The sequence below is a fragment of the Nansenia antarctica genome (genome assembly GCF_963989245.1).
Source record: "Nansenia antarctica genome assembly, chromosome: 6".
Taxonomy (NCBI): domain Eukaryota; kingdom Metazoa; phylum Chordata; class Actinopteri; order Argentiniformes; family Microstomatidae; genus Nansenia; species Nansenia antarctica.
In genome coordinates this window covers 4,030,859-4,051,641 of record NC_137676.1, presented here as the reverse complement: position 1 = coordinate 4,051,641, position 20,783 = coordinate 4,030,859, and the positions used below count along the sequence as shown (strand labels likewise).

The 20,783-nt window shown below is 44.4% G+C and overlaps 1 protein-coding gene across 1 annotated transcript in view; it reads left to right on the top strand.

The window, feature by feature from the left end:
- Positions 1 to 690: 690 nt before the first annotated feature.
- Positions 691 to 20,783, top strand: part of kdm5bb (lysine demethylase 5Bb) — a gene marked incomplete at its 5' end in the record, with an annotated part of 33,526 nt that continues 13,433 nt past the window's right edge. Inside the window, 18 exons of the mRNA XM_080535031.1 lie at positions 691 to 843; positions 2,914 to 2,991; positions 5,591 to 5,713; positions 6,072 to 6,242; positions 7,731 to 7,787; positions 8,628 to 8,819; positions 9,406 to 9,502; positions 11,884 to 11,930; positions 12,728 to 12,886; positions 13,243 to 13,362; positions 13,726 to 13,884; positions 14,437 to 14,618; positions 15,375 to 15,537; positions 17,087 to 17,206; positions 18,084 to 18,278; positions 18,804 to 18,985; positions 19,714 to 19,838; positions 20,379 to 20,529. Coding sequence (XP_080391157.1) covers positions 691 to 843; positions 2,914 to 2,991; positions 5,591 to 5,713; positions 6,072 to 6,242; positions 7,731 to 7,787; positions 8,628 to 8,819; positions 9,406 to 9,502; positions 11,884 to 11,930; positions 12,728 to 12,886; positions 13,243 to 13,362; positions 13,726 to 13,884; positions 14,437 to 14,618; positions 15,375 to 15,537; positions 17,087 to 17,206; positions 18,084 to 18,278; positions 18,804 to 18,985; positions 19,714 to 19,838; positions 20,379 to 20,529 — 2,474 coding nt within the window. The remainder of the gene's footprint in view (positions 844 to 2,913; positions 2,992 to 5,590; positions 5,714 to 6,071; positions 6,243 to 7,730; positions 7,788 to 8,627; positions 8,820 to 9,405; positions 9,503 to 11,883; positions 11,931 to 12,727; positions 12,887 to 13,242; positions 13,363 to 13,725; positions 13,885 to 14,436; positions 14,619 to 15,374; positions 15,538 to 17,086; positions 17,207 to 18,083; positions 18,279 to 18,803; positions 18,986 to 19,713; positions 19,839 to 20,378; positions 20,530 to 20,783) is intronic.

Here is a 20,783-nt window from a genome sequence, read left to right as displayed (position 1 = left end):
TTCATGTTTACAAATAATTTCAGTTATGATAATACACGAAATACAACTCCCATCAACACTAACATACAAAATAAATTATGAAAAACAATGGATATTGCCTGGATGCATCTATAAAGCTATTGCATTATAGCTTGTGAAGTTGGTGGCATGCCCTCCATCTTTTGATCATTACATAATTCTGTGTAGAACATAAACTAATGCCAATATGACGATGCTGAGTCAAATAAACATTGAGCTGTTCTCCTGTGTTTGTAAGATTCTCAATAATTCATATTTTTTTTCCGTAATAATCAGATTTGGATAACTAAAATGTACATTGTAGTGTTATCGACGATAATTCTAATATTTGCAAAAAATATCTCTTATGTTGATTTTTTTTTTAAACGTTAAATATGACACATAAAAAATGCCTGAAAAATATCGAGTTAATAAAACAAAAGGAATCTCAAACTATTTGGTATCTATTTTCTCAAGCGGACGTGGCCACTGCCTTACAACACTCGCCTCACTGTGTGTGTATGTTTGCCTAAGCTGCCTCGCAGCTTTTCACGTTGATCTCGATTGAGTCCAAAGGCAACAACCTGACCGACCTGGACACAGCAGGTTAGACAGCACCTTTGATACCCTGTCGCGACCGGGACTACTGGACCTTTTATTGTTTTATTACTACCGTGGACCAGGACCACAGCCATGACCCAGCCGCGGCCGGACGAGTTCCAGCCTCCCCCGGAGTGCCCGGTGTTCGAGCCCAGCTGGGAGGAATTCGCTGATCCTTTTGCTTTTATCAATAAGATCCGTCCGATCGCGGAAAAAACAGGGATTTGCAAAGTCCGCCCGCCCCCGGTGAGTGTGACCAGGTGCTGGTTTGCTCCATAAATGCATTAGAGAAACCCTTCTTTATACCGATATCATGCTACTCCAGATCCCAGGCACCAAGGGGTTTAAAGGGACTTCTCTCTCAACATGGCGGATGTATGAAGGCGATGCTGAGTCTTTTGTGTATCATTTAGCTGCCTAACGAGACTCTGGTACAACCAGATGGATATATGAGCTTCAATGTCAGCTCCCTCGTTGCTTTATGAAACGATACTAAAGTTGGATTATAATAATAATAATTATAAAACAGGTTTTTGCTTCCCTGGTTAGTTTTAGCTGCCGGTTTGGGAAAGTAAAGCGCTGTGGTCGAGCTGTCAGTTGAAACGAGATTATTTTCTCGAGCAGATGTCAAATCTAAGGCCAGGCAAGTTTATTAGTATAATAACACATTTCATACAACAAACAAGGGGCAATTCAAAGTGCTTAAACATACATTATTTAAAATACAGCAAGAGGAGCATAGTAAGGAAAATAAAAAATATAAGAAGTAAATAGATAATAAAAATTTAAAAAATCAACAAGACAATTAGTTAATGGATAAAAGACGTTGGTAGAAGTGTTTGTGTTGAATCAGAACCGTGAAGGTTATTTTAGTTCAGATTAATTAATAATCATATGTGGAGGTTCGATCGGGCCTGTGTGACTCCAGGACTCGGAGGAGGAGAGGACTACTGGCTTAGATAAGAATTGGTAGCAACTAAAAAAACGTGTCCAAACTAATTCAGTGCGAATTGTACAGAAACAATCTGAACAATAAATGTTGGAAATCTAGCCTTTCTACCACGTTTAATGTGACTCTTGTCTTGTTACCACTGTGTGACCTGGGATGATTTAATCCCTGGACCGACTGTCCCGAGTTTAAAAATATGACATTGTGTTAGGTTGTTTATGAATATGTCACGTATATTCCTAAGGGATCCCAAGACTGTAGTAAAAAAGAGGATAAATCATTTACGAACGACAAACGTTTCATTGAAATCTTTAACCACGTCCCATAGAACTGAGACGATCCGTTGCGATCCAGCTGTTAGACGGACCCGCTCGCTAACTCTACTACTTTGGGTGATTTTCATCACTGTGGCACTTTGACACGTTTGGGGGAAAAGTCTCAGATTAGTATGAAATGATATGAAGCAACTCTCAAGATACTCCATCCACATAGGTTTGTGTTCGCTTAAAATTAAAAAATGGGGTATTTTGGGTAGCTAAATGAGCTCATGTATACGGCCATATTCAACCACGGAGCGTATTATATATAAATATATATTATTATAATAATATATATATAAATAAATGTCCTTAGTTTTAGGACTTGTGGCCGCTCACCGTCAATTACTCCATCTACCCAGTAAGAGATGTTTTAAAGGTAAATGTAGATACTACACTTGACCTGACTATCATTGGTTTGGATGAATTTTCGCCACATCCAACATTACTACCACTGTGGGGAAATAAACATCTAAATAAGTCCAAAACACCATCATCAGCTGAAATAAGAAGGGGAAAGTATCAGTACAGGAGAGCATCCACACTGAGTTTCTCATCCATGTCCATGTTATCTGGTGGTCTATGGAGCCTGATCCAGGGTGCAGTCCTCCATGTTGGCTTTGTGGCAGGCTGGGTTGTTGTTCAATGTTCCACTTGGCCATTTTGTTTCTAGACTTTTGGTAAAATGTTATCTGATGAGAACCACAATTGTTCACACTGTTGGTTTTGTAACACTCTGTAAGCAAAGTTGTCTACTTAAAAAATAGGACTTTTCTTATGGAAGTTAAGTTTTTTCATAAGGATATAATGGACATTTAGTAGGAAAAGACAATCCAAAGATCTGCATTGAGCATGGGGCCCCACACCACAGTGTGTCCTAGCCTACAGTCTTGCATAGCACCCATAACCTGTCCTTGCTGTTGTTGCCAAATAGGCATCCATTATCCATCTAATGTAGACCTGCCTACCTACACCACATCTACTCATCACCCTAGTGTTGATTGACAATGCAGAGCATTTTCAAATGTGTTTTTATTGCGTTGCTTCTAGGATTGGCAGCCACCATTTGCTTGTGATGTTGACAGACTTCACTTTACTCCTCGGATCCAGAGGCTCAATGAGTTGGAGGTAAGGTCACCCACCCGCTTTGCAGTGAGGTATACCCCTCAGTCTTCATAGAGAGATAAGCTTGATGATGCTGCTATGCCCTCACACCCCGTGGTACCTTCAGTCATTGGCTACAGGCCAATGGGGGTAGGAGGAACATGACTTTGGCTAATGTGGGACACCTGTGTTTATTTCCTGTTATGACGAAATCTCGTCAACAGGACTTGTACTGTAGGTGTAGCATGAGTGTCTTGTGACTGAAATCATGACTAGATTTAGCCTAGTTAGAATACGAAATAAACACACTGAAGCTTAGGTGTCTAACATTACAGTCCAACGTCCCAGATTACCCAGATTCAGCCTATATATAGTAGCCTATAGTGTAAGTCTATGCGGTAAGCAAATATTGTATATAGGCCTACATAATAATAATAAGCAAATACTGCCATTTGTCCCATAATGTAACAACTTTAAGAATGAATTAATACATTTTCAATTGGCCTAGATAAAAAATGAAAAGTCATCATACCCCCCTTCTAATATATCCAATTTATGAAAAGGTATGTTTGTCTATGGGGTAAGATGATCAGGCACTAACAGATGCCCAGTTGATGGCAAAATGCCATCGCCTGAGTAATGTATACATGGATATAGTAACACTTAGCCTAATATTGTTTTTGTACTGTGCCTGTGTAGTCTATAATTGCTCCAGTAACAACATTGCATATTAACATTTATTAAGCTGAATTAACCTAACAATAACATGAATCATATGAATAAACAAACTGGAAAAACAAACTTGAATTAGAAAGAAATGACTAAAACAAACAATATGCTAATGCCATGTTTTTCTGTTAATAATTAATGTTGATGCACATTGACTTTTACATTTTTTCTGAAATGGCTGCCTTTCTCAATGTAGAATTGTAGGAAAAACTGTTGTGCAATGTTTAGCATTTGTTATGGAAGGCACTTATCTTATTGAATGGAAGTGATTGCTCAGTGTCTCCCTCAGTGCAGTTGTCTACATAGTATAGTTCTGTGGTGCAGTTGTCTACATAGTATAGTTCTGTGGGGCAGTTGTCTACATAGTATAGTTCTGTTGTGCAGTTGTCTACATAGTATAGTTCTGTGGTGCAGTTGTCTACATAGTATAGTTCTGTGGTGCAGTTGTCTACATAGTATAGTTCTGTTGTGCAGTTGTCTACATAGTATAGTTCTGTGGTGCAGTTGTCTACATAGTATAGTTCTGTGGGGCAGTTGTCTACATAGTATAGTTCTGTGGGGCAGTTGTCTACATAGTATAGTTCTATGGTGCAGTTGTCTACATAGTATAGTTCTATGGTGCAGTTGTCTACATAGTATAGTTCTGTGGGGCAGTTGTCTACATAGTATAGTTCTATGGTGCAGTTGTCTACATAGTATACTTCTATGGTGCAGTTGTCTACATAGTATAGTTCTGTGGTGCAGTTGTCTATATAGTATAGTTCTGTGGTGCAGTTGTCTACATAGTATAGTTCTGTGGTGCAGTTGTCTACATAGTATAGTTCTGTGGGGCAGTTGTCTACATAGTATAGTTCTGTGGGGCAGTTGTCTACATAGTATAGTTCTGTGGTGCAGTTGTCTACATAGTATAGTTCTGTGGTGCAGTTGTCTACATAGTATAGTTCTGTGGTGCAGTTGTCTACATAGTATAGTTCTATGGTGCAGTTGTCTACATAGTATAGTTCTGTGGGGCAGTTGTCTACATAGTATAGTTCTGTGGTGCAGTTGTCTACATAGTATAGTTCTGTGGTGCAGTTGTCTACATAGTATAGTTCTATGGTGCAGTTGTCTACATAGTATAGTTCTGTGGGGCAGTTGTCTACATAGTATAGTTCTGTGGGGCAGTTGTCTACATAGTATACTTCTGTGGTGCAGTTGTCTATATAGTATAGTTCTGTGGTGCAGTTGTCTACATAGTATAGTTCTGTGGTGCAGTTGTCTACATAGTATAGTTCTATGGTGCAGTTGTCTACATAGTATAGTTCTGTGGTGTAGTTGTCTACATAGTATAGTTCTGTGGTGCAGTTGTCTACATAGTATAGTTCTGTGGGGCAGTTGTCTACATAGTATAGTTCTGTGGTGCAGTTGTCTACATAGTATAGTTCTGTGGTGCAGTTGTCTACATAGTATAGTTCTGTGGGGCAGTTGTCTACATAGTATAGTTCTGTGGTGCAGTCGTCTACATAGTATAGTTCTGTGGTGTAGTTGTCTACATAGTATAGTTCTATGGTGCAGTTGTCTACATAGTATAGTTCTGTGGGGCAGTTGTCTACATAGTATAGTTCTGTGGTGCAGTTGTCTACATAGTATACTTCTGTTGTGCAGTTGTCTACATAGTATAGTTCTGTGGTGCCTGCCGTAATCACCCCCCTTAGAAGCTCTGGCTAAAGACGGGTCAAAAGGTTGCTGACGATGAGGCCAGTCAGCAGAAATCTTGGCTTTTCACTGCTGAAATCTTTTTGTTGTCCGTCCCATTGACGAGTCAGGTTATCACCTCCAGTGAATGTCTCCGTTTCATTTCCGATGGACACTTGTCATTGCCCCCCCCCCCCCTCCGTCCCCCTCTGTCCCCCAGGCCCAAACCAGAGTCAAGCTTAACTTCTTGGATCAGATCGCCAAGTTCTGGGAGTTGCAGGGATGTTCCCTGAAGATTCCTCACGTGGAACGGAAGATTCTGGACTTGTATCAACTCAACAAGGTTTGATTTAGTCAGATCAAACCGTTTAACACTAAGCGCCGTACATTTCTTGTAACTTTTTAAATAACATTGAACAGCATCTGCTGTAAACAACATTGTGACACACACACACCCCTTTTTCTGTATTGTACTGCATCTCGTCTTATTGTACTTTGCACCGCATTTTGCACTATTGAATCCACTGTAGTACGACTGATAACTTACTATTATTACTTGTTCTACTTATTTACTTTATTATTGTGATTTTGATTGATTGATGCTGCAATGCCAATGTTGAGGAACTAAAGCCAAAGAGTTTTCCTCTTGTGTACATTTGGATGTAGGCCTAATAAAAGCGATTTGTTTTGATTCGTTACAGTTGGTGACAGACGAGGGGGGATTTGACATTGTCTGTCGGGACAGGCGATGGACCCAGATTGCTCTACAGATGGGCTTCGCTCCTGGCAAGGCCGTGGGCTCTCATCTCCGGGCTCACTACGAGAGAGTCCTCTATCCCTACAACCTCTTCCAGAGCGGCGCCAACCTCCTGGTGAGTTGGACGGATGCGTCACGTCCGTAGTTAATCTGCCCATGCCTGCTCCATGCTGCATACAGAGCTTTATTTAGCAGCTTATGATGTCTTAAACGGGCAATCTGGGATTGGTGCATCCATTTTGGGACTTAAGTAAATTATATAAAGCCATTGATGACGTAAATAATATAACCGAAAAAATTCCACATGAGTTTTGTTCAGCTGTCTTGCCCCATCGAATCCCAACATATAAACAGGTTTTTTTGTGCATATTGTTTGAAAACATAGTTTTAACAATCATTTTTTAGATCTAATTCATTGGCCAGTCGTCACATCCATAGCTCGGCCTATGAATTTGAGAGGGGTCAGATTCCCCCGGCCCCGTCCCTCAGCTCACCAAAGGAAAATGTCGGGGTGACCCAAAGTGTCGGGGTGACAGTCACTTTGTTGATGTTTGAATCCCAGATTGCCGCTTGTGTCTCCCCTTGTACAGTCAGCAAGCTAAGCACTGCTAAATCAATACAACAACAATGCTTAGGTTGTGGGTTCGATTCCTACAGGGACCATATATACTGAAAAATATATACACTCACTTCAATGTAAATAGCTTTGGATAAAAGCGTCACCTAAATGGCATGTATTATATATTAAATCATAGCTTTTACCTGTAACTTTCAACTATGAACTTTAATCATGGCATATCTGTCCTATTCTGATAACATCACTAGACACAAACCGAAACTGTTTACATCCATACAAGGGCTCTTATTTAATTAATGTTAGCAGACGTGAAGCTTGAGCCCATGATGTGTCAGGTATGTGGTCGTAAAAGGTGATCTCACATCCCTTTTTCTTTTTTTTCATCACTTGTTTTTTTGTGATACTGGCAACGCTACACTGTTATTTACCAGGTGGAGAAAGTCAATAGCTGTCACGGTCACCTTTTACTGGTGCTTAGCACAGTGTGTCCGGAGTCAGGAGGACTGCATACAGAGTGTATAGGGAACTGACATTGTGCCAAAATGTAATTTTGTACCCTTCTGGTTGTCTAGCAAGGATCTTTTTGACGTGTCGAGTACTAATTTACGTTACATTACTTTTTTGGCATTTAGCAGACGCCTTTATCCAACGTGACTTACAACAAACAAAAATGTTTTGACTAAGGAAGTGAATCATCTGTCCCTCAGTCATAACAGGAAAAGGTAGCCTAATCTATGCTCAGGCCAAGGAGGCAGTCATAATACTAGAAGAAGAAGAAGAAGAAGAAAGAAGAAGAATTATTTATCTTTTTTCAAACATTTTATTTAATTATTTGCAGTAGAGAAACTTGAGTACTCACAAACGTTCTTGTGTCTTCACTGATTTCAACAATCAAGATTTCCGAGACCTCTCCTCAGTCAGTTCATGCTCTTATACAAACACAGTGATATGTCGTCATGTCTTGCATGTTTTCTAGAAGCCCGCGGAATATTGTGTGACTTTCCGAGCTTTTCCCTGTTGCCATAGGCGCCAGAGCTAGCTTCCAAGCTGATGCGATTAGTGGCTGATCCTGAACTTGAGAAGGTAGGCCTCTGTCTGCATGTGTCATAACCGCCCAATTTATATACTGCACAGGTTTATGGCAGTTTTGTAACAGTTGTGAATATACTGTATATATATTATTCTTTTTTTAAGTTATACAGAAATGAAACAGATTCAATTATTTATCTCAAATTGAGCTTTGTCTGTGCATTGCTGCCATAGAAGGCTTTGTCTGTGCATTGCTGCCATAGAAGGCTATGTGTCTGTCTGTCTGTCTGTCTGTCTGTGTCTCTGTGAGCTGTTTTTGTCCCCTCTGTGGGGGACATATTCATGTAATGATCACATGCTTCAAAAGCCTCGTCAAACTGGAGGTTTTCAAATATTTTAAACTGACTATGCCTGCCGCAAGTAAATTGTCTTCTAAAGGTTTTTTCCCCCACTACCACACACTGACAAACACTCAATGTAAACATTTGATCATATCCTTATTTTTCAACAAAGGACATTGTATACATTTATGCAATTAGATGTGAGACCCTTTGAATCCATCCTCCATAAACGTTAATAGAAATCTCGTTCCAACTTCGGACATCGAGGTCAATTCTACTTCTTCCTCTCTGCTTATCGTATTAATGCTGTTTTCATATTTCGACTATATCTGTGTGTGTTGGCCTGGGGTGGTCCAGTGGTCTAGCACCGCGGTCTACAGTGCACACATACACCCATGTCGGCATGGGTTCGAATCCGGCCCATGCCCTGCTGACATGCCCTCTCTCTCCCTTCTTCTCCTTACTTTCCTGTCTGTCTTCACTACATCTGTCTATAAAAAAAAGACTATATCTGTGTGTAAGATGACTAAGGTGACCTATTTGATGCCTGCAGTGTGTCCAGAAGCCGAGCCCGCCGGGCGCCGCGGGGGACCAGGCGTACACGCCCCACGCCCTGGCCCAGAGGCACCTGGTCCAGCCGGCCGAGACCTGCCCCATCGCCCGCCGAGCCAAGCGCATGAGGTCCGAGCTGGACGACCTCGAACAGAACCTCACGCACTTGTCCGACGAACTCCACTTAAAACCAGTAATTCAGATCACTCTTATCTATCTACCCTATCACATTCACCGCCCTCTTCTCTCTCTCTCTCTCTGCTGTTTAATCAACGTAATGTAATGTAGTTAAAATAGTTGCCCAAAGGCGATAATGTGTATCACAGTGTTTTTGTCTGTGTCGCCTCTTTGCATGTGTGTTTTCATCAGTTAAGAGTGGAATCCGAACTCAAGAATCCACGTGGGAAAATCGTGTGCGTTGATTTGAGTTTACGAGCAGATGTCTTTTTATTTATTGCAAACAAGTTGTAATCAGTCAATGGCATGAAGTAATAACAGTAATAATCAGAAAAAACAATACAGCATATCATTCACTTTAAGGTCCGTAGAGAGTCCTTGTTTGTTTTTTAATTAACTTTATTTTTTAACCCCCCACTCCCTACCCACAGGTATAATTGGGCCACAAATAATAATAAAAAAAAAGTAAATAAAAAAACCGCGCAGATATCTTGTGTTGGGTTCCATCCTCTGGCATTATCCTGGATCGTCACTGTTGTTCACTGTTGCGTGTTGTCGTGGTGACGTGGTCGGTGTTAACAGAGAGCATCTGTTTCCTCTAGCCGTGCTGTGTGAAGACGGAGCCGGGGACGGAGCCCTGTGAGAACAGACCCAACCTGAGGAGGAGGATGGGCTCCTTCGTAGCCAAGCCTGAGCCAGGTGAGATAGCCCTCCCCTGTTTCCTCCCCTCTGTTTCCTCTCCTCTGTTTCCTCTCCTCTGTTTCCTCTCCTCTGTTTCCTCTCCCCTGTTTCCTCCACTCTGTTTCCTCTCCTCTGTTTCCTCTCCTCTGTTTCCTCTCCTCTGTTTCCTCCCCTCTGTTTCCTCTCCTCTGTTTCCTCTGTTTCCTCTCCTCTGTTTCCTCTCCTCTGTTTCCTCTCCTCTGTTTCCTCCCCTCTGTTTCCTCTCCTCTGTTTCCTCGGCTCTGTTTCCTCTCCTCTGTTTCCTCCCCTCTGTTTCCTCTCCTCTGTTTCCTCTCCTCTGTTTCCTCCCCTCTGTTTCCTCTCCTCTGTTTCCTCCCCTTTGTTTCCTCTCCTCTGTTTCCTCTCCTCTGTTTCCTCTCCTCTGTTTCCTCTCCTCTGTTTCCTCTCCTCTGTTTCCTCTCCTCTGTTTCCTCCCCTCTGTTTCCTCCCCTCTGTTTCCTCTCCTCTGTTTCCTCTCCTCTGTTTCCTCCCCTCTGTTTCCTCTCCTCTGTTTCCTCTCCTCTGTTTCCTCTCCTCTGTTTCCTCTCCTCTGTTTCCTCCCCTCTGTTTCCTCTCCTCTGTTTCCTCTCCTCTGTTTCCTCTCCTCTGTTTCCTCTCCTCTGTTTCCTCTCCTCTGTTTCCTCTCCTCTGTTTCCTCCCCTCTGTTTCCTCCCCTCTGTTTCCTCCCCTCTGTTTCCTCTCCTCTGTTTCCTCTCCTCTGTTTCCTCCCCTCTGTTTCCTCTCCTCTGTTTCCTCCCCTCTGTTTCCTCTCCTCTGTTTCCTCTCCTCTGTTTCCTCCCCTCTGTTTCCTCTCCTCTGTTTCCTCTCCTCTGATTCCTCCCCTCTGTTTCCTCTCCTCTGTTTCCTCTCCTCTGTTTCCTCCCCTCTGTTTCCTCTCCTCTGTTTCCTCCCCTCTGTTTCCTCTCCTCTGTTTCCTCTCCTCTGTTTCCTCTCCTCTGTTTCCTCTCCTCTGTTTCTTCTCCTCTGTTTGTTCTCCTCTGTTTCCTCTCTCTGTTTCCTCCCCTCTATTTCCTCCCCTCTGTTTCCTCTCCTCTGTTTCCTCTCCTCTGTTTCCTCTCCTCTGTTTCCTCTCCTCTGTTTCCTCTTCTCTGTTTCTTCTCCTCTGTTTGTTCTCCTCTGTTTCCTCCCCTCTGTTTCCTCCCCTCTGTTTCCTCCCCTCTGTTTCCTCTCCTCTGTTTCCTCTCCTCTGTTTCCTCTCCTCTGTTTCCTCTCCTCTGTTTCCTCTCCTCTGTTTCCTCTCCTCTGTTTCCTCTCCTCTGTTTCCTCCCCTCTGTTTCCTCTCCTCTGTTTCCTCTCCTCTGTTTCCTCCCCTCTGTTTCCTCCCCTCTGTTTCCTCCCCTCTGTTTCCTCTCCTCTGTTTCCTCTCCTCTGTTTCCTCTCCTCTGTTTCTTCTCCTCTGTTTGTTCTCCTCTGTTTCCTCCCCTCTGTTTCCTCTCCTCTGTTTCCTCTCCTCTGTTTCCTCCCCTCTGTTTCCTCTGTTTCCTCCCCTGTTTCCTCTCCTCTGTTTCCTCTCCTCTGTTTCCTCCCCTCTGTTTCCTCTCCTCTGTTTCCTCTCCTCTGTTTCCTCCCCTCTGTTTCAGCATCTGAACTGGAGCATTTCTTAAAATTATATATATATATATATATATATGTGTGTTTTAGAACATTTCTGCTTTATTGGGACGCAGTAGAGATTGACAGGAAGGATGGGTGAGAGAGAGGAGGGATGACACACACACACACACAAGATTGATTTCTTCATTACTTCTTGCTCACTTAACTACATTGGCAAGTCACCCAAGGTTAAACACTAAATATGTTTTTACGGCATTTGTGCTTTATTGGGATAGAGACAGTAGAGATTGACAGGAAGGATGGAGAGAGAGAGAGAGAGAGAGAGAGAGAGAGAGAGAGAGAGAGAGAGAGAGAGAGAGAGAGAGAGAGAGAGAGAGAGAGAGAGAGAGAGAGAGAGAGAGAGAGAGAGAGAGAGAGAGAGAGAGAGAGAGAGAGAGAGAGAGAGAGAGAGAGAGAGAGAGAGAGAGAGAGAGAGAGAGAGAGAGAGAGAGAGAGAGAGAGAGAGAGAGAGAGAGAGAGAGAGAGAGAGAGAGAGAGAGAGAGAGAGAGAGAGAGAGAGAGAGAGAGAGAGAGAGAGAGAGAGGACATTCAGGACGGGTCGATGGCCGGAATCAAACCAGGGACCCTGTGATTACGTGGCATGAGCCTTAGTGAGCTACGCCACCCAGGCACCCCAGCTGCAGCTGCTTAACCACAGTATCTGTGTTTAGATATCCAGTCTAGAGAAGAAGATGCACTCACAATTGTTATAATACTTTTCTTGTTTCCCCCCTTGGCAGACAAAGAAATCCCCATTCCAGTGAAACAGGAACCCACGGAGGTTAAAGAGCTGGTGAGTGAGGCAGAGAGAAACCAGTGTCCATGACTGAGGGATAGATAATAATAATAATAATAATAACTTTTTATTTGTATAGCGCTTTTCCTGCAAACGTTGCAGCTCAAAGTGCTCCAATCGTTATATAATCATCATTTAATTATTATTTAGTAATTTAAAGGTCAATATTAAAAAGATGGGTTTTTAGTCTTGACTTGAACATATATGCTGAGGTTGCATCCCTAATGTAAACTGGCAGTGCATTCCACAATCTGGGTGCATAAAATGAGAACGCAGCCTCACCAAATCTCTTCTTCTTTTGTACATAGATGATTCACTTACACTCGTCTGTGTATTTGCTTTGTAAATGGCTTTGGATAAAGGAGTCTGGTAAAAGTCAAATGTAGATGTGAATATGAAAAGCACCTCAGGCTCTGCAGAGAGGACAAGTGTGGGTGTCTTCCATCCACGTGTTGATCCACGTGTTGTATGGTAGAGATGACTCTTTGTAACAGTACAACCCTTTCCTATCTTTACTTTAGAACATGTTTTGCTTGTTTTCGTGCATCATATTAGAAGTGTTTCAATAATCGGAAGCAAAATGTAGTTATCTTTGGGCCCTTCCACGTTCCTCTTCATGTTTATAGACGGTTCCTTTGTTTAACTGGTTTACTACACGTTGTATATGTGAATAAAGAGGACATTCTGTCTCTGGAACAGCTATAAAGAAGCCTATCTACCTCCCTCTCTCGCCCCCTCCCTCTCTCCCTCTCTCCCGCCCCCTCCCTCCCTCCCTCCCCCTCCCTGTCCCCCAGGTGGACATGTACGTGTGTCTGGTGTGTGGCAGCGGGTCAGAGGAGGACCGTCTGCTGCTGTGTGACGGCTGTGACGACAGCTACCACACCTTCTGTCTGATCCCGCCCCTCCACGACGTCCCCAAGGGAGACTGGAGGTGCCCCAAGTGTCTGGCTCAGGTGAGAGGCCTCCACTGGTACACACACACACACACACACACACACACACACACACACACACACACACACACACACACACAGGCTCAGGTGAGCGACGGCTATTTTTAATAAAAAACATTTGAAAGGTTATTTTTTTATGAGTGGGGCATCAACTACCTCCACTGGTACACACACACACACACACACACACACACACACACACACACACACCTCCATCAACTACCTCCACTGGTACACACACACACACACACAAACACACACATATTCTACTGAATAAGACGTTTCTATTGACAGACACATTGAGGAGCAGCGTTGTAGCGTTGTGTGTAACTTCCTCTTCTGAACCTCATGAACAGGAGTGCAGCAAACCTCACGAGGCGTTTGGCTTCGAGCAGGCGTACAGAGACTACTCTCTACGCTCCTTTGGCCAGATGGCCGACTCCTTCAAGTCAGATTACTTCAACATGCCAGTTCACGTAAGTAACAGACGGTCTAATCCTCATCAACAGTGTATGAACAACTGTGATCAATAGCAAGTGGAACTGGTACACAAGCCTTTCCTTGTGTTTTTGTTCGGGGGTGGCGGTAGCCTAGAGGTTAGAGAGGCCGGCTAGCAATCGGAAGGTCGCTGGTTTGATCCCCGCCTTGGCAGGGAGCTGCATGTGCCCTTGAGCAAGGCCCTTAACCCGTAATTGCTCCAGGGGCCCCGACTATGGCTGACCCTGTGTCTAGAGCAAAACAACTAAACAAATTCCAACAATTGATTGAAAAGTTGATTGAATGGCAAATAAAACCTTCTCCTCCTTCTCCTTCTCCTCCTCCTTCTCCTCCTGTTTCAGATGGTTCCCACGGAGCTGGTGGAGAAGGAGTTCTGGCGCCTGGTGAGCACCATCGAGGAGGACGTGACAGTGGAGTACGGAGCAGACATCGCCTCCAAGGAGTTTGGGAGCGGGTTCCCCAGAAGGAACGGAAGATTTAAACTTTCTGCTGCAGACGAGGTAGGTGACTTGGGACTATAACAGGTCCATAACTCCCAATATCTCCATAGTAACCTCAATGTACCTCAATAAACATGTCCTTTTTAAGACTTCTAGTATGTCAAGCACGAAATGACTAAACTTTCTTCCTAATAATCTAATTTAGGAGCTTTTTTGGGGTGATGCGTCATTGTTTTTGTATATATATATTGTAAATCAGTAGTTTAAAACGAGCAGGTCATGTTTTTAGTCAAGGAACTGAAGCCTAATAATATTACTCTCTCCTACTTGTATAATAATGGGTTGTAAACAATAATTATTATTATTTTTATTTTTTTATTATTATTTCAGGGAATAATACAAGGGAGTGGTAACATATGATTAAACAAAGGAGAAATAGAATGACAAAAATCCAGTACAAGTACAAAATTCCCATAAGACTTCCACCCCCCCTTCCCAATCTCTCTTTGCCCCAACAGTTCCCCACCTCCCCCTCCTCCCACATACCTAAACAATGAACTTGATTCTGGTTCTGACCTCCCAAATGCTCTGTTGTTTCCGTCCCTCCTGCAGAAGTACCTCAAGTGTGGCTGGAACCTGAACAACATGGCCATGATGGACCCCTCGGTTCTGACCCACGTCACGGCCGACATCTGTGGCATGACCCTGCCCTGGCTCTACGTGGGCATGTGCTTCTCCTCCTTCTGCTGGCACATCGAGGACCACTGGAGCTACTCCATCAACTACCTCCACTGGTACACACACACACTCACACACACACCTCCATCAACTACCTCCACTGGTACACACACACACTCACACACACACACACACACCTCCATCAACTACCTCCACTGGTACACACACTCACACACACACACACACACACCTCCATCAACTACCTCCACTGGTACACACACACACACACACACACACACACCTCCATCAACTACCTCCACTGGTACACTCACACACACACACACACACACCTCCATCAACTACCTCCACTGGTACACACACACACACACACCTCCATCAACTACCTCCACTGGTACACACACACACACACTCACACACACACACCTCCATCAACTACCTCCACTGGTACACACACACACACACACACCTCCATCAACTACCTCCACTGGTACACACACTCACACACACACACACACACACACCTCCATCAACTACCTCCACTGGTACACACACACACTCACACACACACCTCCATCAACTACCTCCAATGGTACACACACTCACACACACACACACACACACACCTCCATCAACTACCTCCACTGGTACACACACACACACACACACTCACACACACACACACACACCTCCATCAACTACCTCCACTGGTACGCACACACAAACACCTCCATCAACTATCTCCACTGGCACACACACGCACACACACACACACACACACACACACACACACACCTCCACAAATCAGTATTAACCTGAATCGCGCTCTAACCAGTTTGTTTTCCCGTCCTAAGGGGCGAGCCCAAAACGTGGTACGGGGCGCCTGGCTTTGCTGCGGAGCAGCTGGAGGCGGTGATGAAGAAACTGGCCCCGGAGCTGTTCATGACCCAGCCTGACCTGCTGCACCAGCTGGTCACCATCATGAACCCCAACACCCTCATGGCCCACGGGGTCCCGGTATGAGTCTGGACTACACACACACACACACAGCCAGGGACAGCCCAGAACTACACACTTACAGCCAGGGACAGCCCAGATCTACACACTTACAGCCAGGGACAGCCCTGCACCTACACAACTACACACACACACACACAGCCAGGGACATCCCCGCACCTACAGAACTACACACACACACACAGCCAGGGACAGCCCTGCACCTACACAACTACACACACACAGCCAGGGACAACCCTGCACCTACACAACTACACACACACACACACACAGCCAGGGACAACCCTGCACCTACAGAACTACACACACACACACAGCCAGGGACATCCCCGCACCTACAGAACTACACACACACACACACACACACACACACACAGCCAGGGACAGCCCTAACCTACAGAACTACACACACACACACTCACACACACACACACACACACACAGCCAGGGACAGCCCAGAACTACACACAGACAGCCAGGGACAGCCCTGCACCTACAGAACTACACACACACACACACACACACACACACACACACAGCCAGGGACAGCCCCGCACCTACACAACTACACACACGACTACACACACACACAGCCAGGGACAGCCCTACAACTACACACACACAGCCAGGGACAGCCCTGCACCTACACAACTACACACACACACACACACACACACACACACACACACACAGCCAGGGACAACCCTGCACCTACAGAACTACACACAGACAGCCAGGGACAGCCCTGCACCTACAGAACTACACACACACAGCCAGGGACAGCCCTGCACCTCAGAATAACCTGTGTACTGGGGGCGCTTGGTGGCGTAGCACACTAAAACGTCAGCCATGTAACCACAGGGTCCCCAGTTCGATTCCGGCCGTCTACATATCCTGCATGTCATCCCTCCTCTCTCTCTCTCCCGCCCATCCTTCCTGTCAAATCTCTACTGTCTTTATCCCAATAAAGCAGAAAAACTCACTGTAAAAACTCTGCACTGCACTTTACTTTATACCGCACTATCCAATGCACTGTTGTCTGTCCTGTGTTGTTGTTGTTGTGTTGTCCTGTTTTTTGACATGTGAAAAAAGTATAAACGCACTTGCTGTGGTGACGAAGCAAATTCCTATATGTGTAATGCATAGTGGCAATAAACGTTATCTCAATCTCAATCTCAATCTCAATCTCAAATGCCTTAAAAAGATATAAAAGAACCTAGGTACCTCTGTGTAGTATAGATGAATGCGCCCTTCAAACTGCTTTCAGTAAAAAGAAGTGTTTGACCTCGGGTGATCTGACAAAGTAGTAAATCAGAAACAGATTTATTGCCAAGTAGGTTTTTTGCTTTGGTCTGGTGGTGCATGACGATAAACAAGATGAGGACAAAAGCAGACATAAAAACATGGGTGAAAAAATAAATAAATAATAATAGACATGAAGAGTATAGAATAGTGCAGTGTGACTGTTTGTTGTCACTAGAGGGTCAAGATAAGTCAATGTAGTGAAGTAATGAAGAAACTGATGGAAGATGTTGTGTGTTTTCTTCAGATCTACAGGACCAACCAGTGTGCTGGGGAGTTCGTCATCACCTTCCCCAGGGCCTACCACAGCGGCTTCAACCAGGGCTTCAACTTCGCAGAGGCCGTCAACTTCTGCACCGTGGACTGGGTGAGCTGTCATCTGTGTTACTACAGATTATTATTATTATTATTAGACACACAGACGCCTATATTTTATTTATTCGTCTATTTAAAAGGGACAATGGACAGTCATTGACTCTCCCTGAATTAGCTGGGTAGCTAAATTACATCAGCAGTCCCTGGGCAGGTAAATCCACAGGGGAAATACGTCCTCAGATTATAAACAATTTAAAACAGAACTACAGGAAATAGAAACATAACCATAACATAAAGTAAACACACTTTACACTCAAGAAAAAAGAAATGTCCACAGACTATATCCTCTATATCCACACACGCACATGGTCAGAGTCTGGATCTTACACCACTTGATGACTTGGGACTGATTTCGTAGCATTAACATGAAATTGACCATGTAGACTAGAGGCACCACCGCCGCCTCTACGCGGATGCAGCAATCACGCTACTCAGTCACGACCTTTCACTGTCCTGGAGCCCCGCTGGTGGAACCAGCTGCCCACTGCTGTCAGGACTGCAGAGTCACTGCATGTCTTCCACCGTAGATTAAAGACCTCTTCTCTTCAGTCTACAATCATAACTGTCCCTCCTCATCCCCACTATCCCCCTCTATACAGTTTCTCTACTATAAATAAAACATAATAATAATTCTTCTAGTGTTGTAGCTGCCAATTGCACTTGGTTTTGGCATAGATTACTGTTTCTTATGATGACTGATGGATAGACAATTCATTTACTTCGACAAATGTATTTGTTGTAAGTCGCTTTGGATAAAGGCGTCTGCTAAATGCCAAAAATGTAAAAAAATATATAATGTAAAGCTACATTCTTGTTTTGTTATGTGGGGGTGTTTATTCAGGTTGTATTTTTCTTCTGGTTGACCTCAGATGCCGTTGGGCAGGCAGTGTGTGGACCACTACCGGACGCTGAACCGGTACTGCGTCTTCTCCCACGACGAGATGATCTGCAAGATGGCGTCCAACGCCAACAGCCTGGACGTGGTCCTGGCCTCCGCGGTCCAGAAGGACATGGCCATCATGATCAGGGAGGAGCGCGACCTCAGAGAGAAGGTCCGGAAGATGGTAAGGATGGAGGAGGAGTCACCACGGCAGACTTTATTTAACCATTTAATGAGACGGATTTCACATCTTCTCTCTTGATCTTAAGTCAGAACCTGAGAGAGCGAGTGCGAAAAATGGTAACGATGGAGTCCCCACAACAGACTTTATTTTTTACTTTACTATTATTTTATCATTTATATTATTTTATTTTACTATTTAATGAGACGGATTCAGCTTCGTTTTACCTCAGAAAAAACATGAGCTTCAGAGAATGGTTGTTATTTGACAAATCGTGTATGTTTTGGGAGTTTTTCAGATGACAATATGTCATGTGTGGTGTATAAACAGCCAGGGCTGCTGGTAGGAGCGACAGTAGAAGACAGTAATGTTGTGATGAGCACTTATGGGACTCAGAAACACTAATGAGGCTCCTTCCAATTAAGGAGAGCCGCCGGCTGCCTGGTTCCCCCCCTCCCTCAGGACCCGCTGTCTGTCTTAACACACGGTTGTTTGTGTGTCCCCCCCCCACTCCCCCCGCCCCCCCAGGGTGTGTCGCGTAGCGAGCAGGCGGAGTACGATCTCCTCCAGGACGACGAGCGTCAGTGCACCAAGTGTCGGACCACCTGCTACCTGTCTGCCATCACCTGTCCCTGCAGCCCCGGCACCCTGGTGTGCCTCCACCACATCCACCACCTCTGCTCCTGCCCCCTCACCAACTACACACTGAAGTGAGTCCCTCTGAGGCTCCTGAGCCACTTACAGATGTACCGTACATGTAATTGGCAGAGCTGATGGTGCTTGTTAACCAGGACAAAAGAAGAATGTGTTTTTGGGCGCGTAAGTGTGGTGTAGCTCGCTAAGGCGCAGACCGTATGTGACTGGGTCTGGTAGAAAAAGTCCCCAAGTAGGGCAATCTTTTTACAGATTATGAAAGTGCAGATTGTAAGCTTCCAAATGATGGGTTTCATACATCATTGAAAATAGTTGAAGAACATATGCTTGTTTGAATGTCGGTCTACCTTAAACCAAATACCGGAGAAAATCGAGAGAAATCAAAACAGTGTTTACTACCATCACGTCGGTAGCTAGCTAGCAGCTAAGAAAGAAGAAGATCGCTATGAACATCTAACTGCATGTTTAGCACATCACAACATGCTGATGGAACATCAACATGCTAAAGACACATAATTAGATGATCACACAGTCCTTGCTTTTGAACACGTCCTAAAACGTACGTTTGCAAGCCATGTATTACTAGCCCAGTAGCCTATGGCAGACGATACAGTGAATCCAATTCACAAAGTAATTAGTGATCCTGAAACTGTTGTTTGTTATATTGAGTGGGCTCTTCAACACTTAAACTTTTGTAATATGAGAAAAAAAAACTTTGGATTATTTGCACAATTTGAGAATTGAGTTCAATCCCCACTGATCATTTCCCTCTTCCTGCTCTCAGTTATAGATATACACTGGAGGATCTGGACCCCATGATCAGCTGCGTGAAGCAGAGGGCGGAGTCCTACGACGAGTGGGCCGCCCAGGTGACCGAGGTTCTGGAGGCCAAACTGGACAAGAAAAGAAGTGAGAGCGCTTCCCTGTGTGCTTGGTCTTTTAGCAGAATAGGCTAGGTCTAGATGGCTTTAATTAATTATAATTACAACTAATTGTGGTTCTTAGTAAAGATGTAGATAACATGCTCATGAACGTTGTGATTTGTTTAAGCACATATTGTTGTTTTAAGCACGTATTGCTGTTTTAAGCACATATTGTTGATTTAAGCACATATTGCTGTTTTAAGCACATATTGTTGTTTTAAGCACATATTGCTGTTTTAAGCACATATTGTTGTTTTAGCACATATTGCTGTTTTAAGCACATATTGCTGTTTTAAGCACATATTGTTGTTTTAGCACATATTGTTGTTTTTTTCCCAGTGCCAGATTGAGCCTAGGTCTATTCCCGGGCGTTGTAAAGCATGCTTAATCTGAAGCCGGGCAACAAGCCCTTTTTAGTTTAACAGAAATGTGCAGAGACTGCTTTCAAAGGTGAATCGGGCCTAACATGTAAGTGCTTGCCGGTACTATCATTCTGATTCTCGCTCCCCCCCCCCTCCCCCCTCAGACTTGTCGGTCTTCCGCTCCCTTCTTGACAAGTCGGAGGCCCAGATGTTCCCTGAGAACGACCTCCTGCGGCAGCTACGCCTGGTCACCCAGGACGCAGAGAAGTGCTCCCTGGTGGCCCAGCAGCTCCTCAACGGCAAGAGGCAAACCAGGTATGAACACAGTAAACCAGGTGTGAACCCAGTAAACCAGGTGTGAACCCAGTAAACCAGGTGTGAACACAGGCCAGGGCCACTGCTGGCCATCAGGGTGTCCTACATTCATAATTCTGATCATTATCAGGATCATTAGGCTGTTGTAGTGCCCCCTCCCCCCGGGCACCCTGCCCTACGCACAGCGCATGATGCATGTGTACTTCTGTAGTCTACATTAGGCCGGTCGCCCCAGATCTGGTATTCCCTATGCT